Source organism: Gymnodraco acuticeps, unplaced genomic scaffold, assembly GCF_902827175.1.
Source record: "Gymnodraco acuticeps unplaced genomic scaffold, fGymAcu1.1, whole genome shotgun sequence".
Lineage (NCBI taxonomy): Eukaryota > Metazoa > Chordata > Actinopteri > Perciformes > Bathydraconidae > Gymnodraco > Gymnodraco acuticeps.
In genome coordinates this window covers 1252114-1259185 of record NW_022989750.1, presented here as the reverse complement: position 1 = coordinate 1259185, position 7072 = coordinate 1252114, and the positions used below count along the sequence as shown (strand labels likewise).

At 39.7% G+C, this 7072-nt stretch overlaps 1 protein-coding gene across 1 annotated transcript; it reads left to right on the top strand.

Annotated features, from left to right (window-relative positions):
- The first annotated feature begins 376 nt into the window (after positions 1-376).
- mfsd12b (major facilitator superfamily domain containing 12b) lies at positions 377-6913 on the top strand. Its single transcript, XM_034209836.1, is given in 11 exon segments — positions 377-383; positions 634-844; positions 2981-3080; positions 3082-3111; positions 3201-3390; positions 3838-3935; positions 4010-4108; positions 4255-4360; positions 4363-4412; positions 5361-5455; positions 6778-6913. Coding segments are annotated over 11 exon segments (1122 nt in total).
- Positions 6914-7072: the final 159 nt, after the last annotated feature.

Genomic DNA, 7072 nt, shown 5'->3' with positions numbered 1-7072 from the left:
CCCCCCCCCCCCCCCCCCGCATTTTACTCGCATTTTAGACTCTGTTACTAACTGTATATCTGTAGACTTGGTATGTCTTAAATGTCCGGTTAGGATGTATTAGAACGAAATCTAAAATGAAAATTGTAAACAAGCAATCTGTATGTAAAAAAACCACCTGTATGTAAATTGTAAATAAGCCATCTGTATGTCAAATATGTCTTATATGTCTTAAATGACATGATGAATTGGAAATGGGGGACCCTGATGTAAACAAGACGAAAGTCTTTCTCTGGTCTGCATCCCCTTAACAATTGTATGTTTTGAGCTGTACTGTACTGTACCCAATATACAAGCTGTTAATAAACTTTTCAATCAATCAATCAATCAATCAATCATGCAAGGTGACTCTTACCGGGTTCTAAGTTGTATTACATATTATTGGTGAAACATTAATCTGTGAACATCACATAGGCCTGCATGTTGCAGTGAATAGCATAAATAATAATTGCTTAGTTCATATTTTCTATCAAAAGTCTCAATCTGCAGATAAATAAATGTGGTGGGGTAAAAATACATTTTTTTATTCTCAAAATGTAGTAGAATCTAATCATTCTTCAAAATAATAAAACAATCCGCATTTTTGTTTCCCAGGAACGATTTGTGTCCTTGTTTCTTTTCCATTCATTTTCAACCCATGCCTGGCCTGTAACGACAGCACTCCTCCGTGGGCTCAAATACTTTACTTCTCGCCCTTCATCATCATCTTCCAGATTGGATGGGCAGCCACTCAGATCTCTCACCTCTCCCTCATCCCGGGGGTCGTGTCCAGCGAGAGTGACAGGGTGGAGCTCACCGCGTACAGGTGGGTGACGTCATCACGTAGACACTCGGGATTGAAAATGAACAAAAAACAAGTTTTATACCGACTTTTCCTTTTAAATTGTGTGTGTGTGTGTGTGTGTGTGTGTGTGTGTGTGTGTGTGGTCGGTTCGACCATTTTTTTGAAAAAAACTAAAGTTAGGCTACTGCTCCTCACGAAAACATTTTCCAACGTAACATCTCTTGCGTCTGTCAAAAACAGCTAAACTTTGGTTATGTATGAACTAAATAAACAATAGCTTGTTTATTATATAGTCCTATATATCCTATAGTATCCTGTAGGGGGGGTCTGGGGGCATTTTTTTTTTATATTGAAGTTAAATGCATCAATCTGGTGCACTTTGAGAGCAAAATTAAGAGATCTATGGATACATCTCTCAACACCCATATGAAACAGAACTGTAAACAGATGTACTTTTTCTTTATGGATATTTTACAAATCACTCCCCTTTTAAAGTGTATTGTATATGTTTTACTGTCATAGTATTTCATAACTGTTTTTCATTTATTCTCTTATTTTTTTATAACTATAATGATCATATGAAGGTGTGCCTCGGAAATAATTGTTTACATAAATCATGACCAAACCGTTTGAGACCCACTGAGATAACTTAGACTAAAGTTAACGATCTAAACACTCAGTCCTTTAGTTCACCTGAGTCACTCAGTCTGACAGGAGAGGACAATCTGTTAGTGCAGCTATAGCTAAATAGATACTAACAACACGGTCCCTGGCACGGTGTGCTCTCTCTCTCTCTCTCGCTCGCTTAATCACACTAATTGCGCGCCTGCCACATACACACACACACACACACACACACACACACACACACACACACACACACACACACACATAGAGCAGAGCTTGAATGAAACACAGAGACCCAGAAGTACTTGTTCTGTACTATGGCATATTATTTTCGAATCAATCATTTTTCAAATTATGAATTTCACACGTAAAAATTAAAAAGACATACATTTCTTGGGGTTGCTTGGGGGGTGCTATGGCTATCCTAGGGGGAGTTTCAGCGCACCCTTGGGCCGCCTATGCCAGACAGAGCCTGGCTAGCTGTTGAAAGGCTAGCCGTGTCCGGTTTTCATGCTAAACTAAGTAATAGATTACTGGCAGACCTACCAGACACAGGCCTGTGCCCCCCTGGCCTTCACCTCCAGAATGTCACTCGGAGACAAAAAATGACTTCAAAGACACAAAACAACTACACGGATAAAAACAGCTGCAAAGAGACTTACAAAACTACTAAAAGCTGAAAAAACAAACATGAAGTCATAGGCGGCTGGTGTGGCTCAGGATAAGGAAGGCTAATATTTGACTAACTTGTAATGTACTTGATGTTTGAAGCACCACAGAACACGCTATTGTGTTTATTTGCACCAACTGAACAACAATTACTCACAGCACAGGAGCCACTAGGGGCTGGATGTTTATATCAGGTGCCAACACATTTGTACTCAACAAAGGTTATTGCCAAAGGGCGCTAACAAATAACCACTATCTGAATAATGGTCACCACAGAAATGATCTGTGGATTTACTAAATTCGGTTGCTGTCTCATCTAAATTCTGAGAGCTGCAGTTTCACCTTATGAGGAATCTCTGATGCAGAATCAACCTTTTGTTGAAACACGCTGTCACATTTTTCTATTCAGGCGTCAAAGCTTGTGTGACTGCATGGTTCCTCTCTGATCAATTTGTTAACAGTGGAGCAAAGTTAAACTCCTTATCATTATGTCCTTTAGAACATTTCCTGGTGATTATACTGTACATAAGTTTGATAGAGCAACAACATTTGCAGTTCACAGTAAGCTTTAACAGTTCAGCAACGGTATCAGGAATAAATAGACAGATGTGGTAATGATGTCTGCAAAATGTTGTCAAATTCATCACATGAAAATGAACAGTTTTCAGACTGGAATATTTGTTATCGTTCTGTATCTGAAATCATGAGGGTAAATTCTTCCATCAAATCTTTTCTCTGGCTTCCTACCCAATCTCTCCTATTTCTTAGGTGCAACCCTCATCTCATTCACACCAAAATGCTGTCCAAACTATAAGACCAGGTGTAACAGTAAAACATAAAATGATATTCCTTTTTGTGTAGGTATGCCTTCACTGTGGTGGCCAATATCACCGTGTACAGTGTGGCCTGGCTGCTCTTTCACTTCCAGGCTCAGAACAATATGGACACCTCCATCTCGGATAGTGGGCAAGGTGGACATCCCCCTTTTCAGAGTAAGAGGATAGAGGCAGTCAGAGAGGTAACACACTTGTGCAATTATTGGGTTACTATTTTTACCTAATCTACCGCTCGCTGTCTGTAGACTCTGGCCCTGGTTATGCTGGCTACTGGAGCTTTATTCTCTATGGTATTCCACATCGGTACTAAAGAGGAGGTGACAGATTCAAGGAGTGAAAATCAGAGGATCCTACCATCAACCTCGCAGGAAGAGTCGCCTGGTCTTGTGTTTCAGTGGAAGCATTGGCTGAAGGAGCCGTCCTTCTACCAGGTGAGTCCAAAATCTGAGCGGCTGATTTTTGTTTGTGAATGTACTTTTCTTCCTCTCATACCCTGATCCATTAGCTTACATTCATTGCTCTATGTTGTGAAGTCTGCATTCATATTAGTTAAAGTTACACTTGCATTATTAGGTATTGCAGAATTGTCTAATTAAGCAAATCTAAACTTCGTCAAACGTGACTGGTTTTGGCTCGACGTCAAATCTCAAAATAGTACGATCACTGACCAAATTAACAACTCCAATGCAAAAAAACACTGAATGTCTTGTTAATTTGCGATGCAGTAAGATTAAAGAGAGTTCCAAACAATTTTTATATTTCCTAGAAAAAGAGTAAAAACCAAAAAAATGAATGAGTATAAAATGTGAAGCTGTGTATGCATACATTCAAAATGCTTAACACAAATGTCAATTCTGTTTTCTTTGTTGGATTTTGCACCAGGTGGCTTTTCTGTAGCCTACATGTGCACCAGGTTAATAGTCAACTTATCCCAGACCTACATCTCAGTTTACCTCACCAACTCACTGATGTTACCAAAGGTAAGATTACACAACTAATTGTGTGAATTAACGTCCGTGTAGAAAAATAAATAAAAAATGTCCTCTCTCTTCAGAACTACATTGCCATCATACCTCTAGTGATGTAGGCCTATGTCAGCGGCTTCGTTTTCTCTCTGGTTATGAAACCAGTCAGCAAGCGCATGGGAATCAGTGTGAGTCTCTACCTAACAAGATATATGTAACAACTCTGTTAACATGGTAGCCATAACTTTTGTTTTATTAACTCATGTCTGTTGCATGATACATTTGTGATTTGAGAGAAAGGTTGTATTGAAATTATGAATGTGTTTTGTCTCAGATTACCTATTTGGTCGGCCTGTTGTTGGTAGTTGGTTTCGCCGTCTGGCTGCTTGTGGACAAGAGCATGGGAGCTGAGACGATCTACGGAGCTGCTGTGCTGCTGGGATCCTGGTCATGTCCCTGTCCATGACGGCCACTCTCATCGGGGAGCAGACGGTAGGGATCCAACAGCACTTTATAGCTTTGTAGAAGAGTCCACAAGGTCCACAAATAATGAATTCCTCCTATATCCACAATATCTGTTGTTATCAAAAGGCTGATATTTCTTATTCCTCTGTCATAAAGCAATGGTTCTCAACTATTTCAGTTAGCGACCCCCACAAAAATAGTCATGTTGGTGTAAGCGCTTATGTAAATCTACTGATTGTTCATAAACTGTCTGCACATGTAGTGGTAAATGCAATAATGTGTGACTTCTGCTCGAGTAACATTTGCTTAACAGCCAGATGAATAAGGAAATAAGAGAGCACTTCATTAATTTGAATTGGGTTTTTACTAGTTTTAAAGATTTACACAAACAAAGGGGCTTGGGGATTGAGGACATAAACAGGATGGGAAAGTTGAAGTAGTGAGAGGGAGACATTGTTAGTGTTGATCATGTCTTGGGATTTGTTGGCCAAAGAAAATAGAATAATGCTAATCCATCAGAAAACAAATATTTAAAATCACATGCCACTTCAGAAGTAAATACAAAAGTCAGTTTTACTTCGAGGTTTAGGTTCAAGAGAAATGATTTCTAGATATATCTCGTCACAAGGCCAAACACAAACAGATACCTTCTTGTTTAAAATGTCACGTCATAATGGGCCAACCATGCAGTCACAGGAGAGTTAACTGAGGATCTTCAGTGTACTAAACCTGTGTTTTTATACTAAGAATATTTAACCAGTCCGTTCATTCTGGTGCCACCCGATCACAGTCATGTTGGAGGAAGCTTTTGTAAAGCTGTCAGCTGTGAAATTAAATGGGAGTGTTTGTAGTTGTTGGTTTGCATCAGAGCACTTTTTACTGCCTCTCATCCTTTTTCACTCACTCTGAAAATAATCGAATGTATGTTTTATTCACAGAGATATAATAATCTCCAAAATCTTTCTTGTTTGGCAGGGAAGTGCAGCCTTTGTTTATGGATCAATGAGCCTCACAGACAAGTTGGCAAATGGTCTTGGTGTCCTCCTCATCCAGAGTACACGGCCATGTGGGTGAGTCTCTCCTCCGCCATTTAGAAGGCCTTTCAACTGATTCTATGAAAACGTTTGAAGGAAGCTGCAGTAAAGGACAAGGCCCTTCACTACAGACTGATAAACCACTGTCTGTTTTTACTTCCCAAATATGACAGCTGTTTTACATGTGAATGGTCTCACAGTCCCTTAAAGCTGCAGTTCCTCACCTTTTTTCCCTTAAAGTGGACCCTTAAAGTGGACCTATCATGCTATATTTGAATAATATATTGTAGGGCCATACCTATATAAAACATGTCTGCAAATTTTCTTTTTCAAAATACCAAACAGATCACGCATTTTAGCCATGCCTCATTTCGCTATATTTGCTCTTTTTTAGCCCTGTTTTTGCAAGGGCTGAATCTGTGAGAAGTCTTCTTCGCTGCTTTTGTGGCAGACTACAGCGTCGAACGGCAATGGCCGTGGCTGTCTCCTCCTGATAGGTGGAGAGTTGCCCATATAGGCGGAGCTCCTCGTTTCTGACGTCAGAGATATTTCGAATCTGTATAATTCTGTATCAGATCCGTTGCAGCCCCGCTTTTAGAGATCAGGGTATGGAGGAAAAGAGAGAGGGTTGTGTTTTCTGACACTTGGTGAGTTCCCTGACACACCGGGGACACATATTCATGTATAAAAGACGTACAAAAGTGCATTTTGCATGATAGGTCCCCTTTAAGTTGAAGTAATATCTCCTTGTAGTAAATAAATATGCCTTTGTGTAGCGGAATTTCGTTTTTTTCTTAAGCCTTGTAACATACAGTACAGTATAAAACTAAAAAAGGCAATTTGAGAGGGCAGACATCTTTCAAGGTAGTTTCCGCAAGTGAAAGTCAAAAGTCAACACTGGTCTTTAAGTTAATTTGAAGTTTATGTGTCTTTATCTGGCCTTAGCTAGTCACCACAACACAGCGGTTTAATTAAGGACATCATTGTCTGTGAACTCGCAGTAAGGAATAACAGTTTGTCATTTGCGAATGATTAAAGCAGCATTTCTTAAAGATGTGAATGTTTCAATCACAGTATCCTCTCTGTGATTCAGATCCGTTCCAAAATGTAATGGGTTCTTTCTCGACCCATGCTTCACATTTCCACCAAGATTCATGAACGTCTGGCCAAATGGAAATTAATCAACAGTAAACAGAAACCATGACCTCCTAGGCTCAGTCAATAACATATTTGTTAAGATGTGAAACGATTCAAGCGGCTTTATTAATTGCTGTTGTGTCTACTTACATTTTAGCTGTTCTTTTATGTCAAAGTTTTACAAAAGCTTCACCCATTGTCTTTTTCTTTCTCTCTAACAGCACAGAGGCCTGCTGCCCAGACTGCATTTGGTTTTATCGTGACATCATGGTGTCGGTAAACGGGGGCGTGGGCATGGCTGCAGCACTGTGTCTGTGCACGATTCTATTCCGGCCAATCAGGATACGGAAAAGTTAGGGTTCAAAATCTGCACTACATTGATTGGTAGTGATTGTCTCATACCTGTGCACACGGAGAATACAAACTTTCCATAGATTTAATAACCTTACATAATATTGTCGTAGAGGCATGTGTTTAATCCTAGATCTTTCTTCAGATGTTTCTGTTTAAATCCAG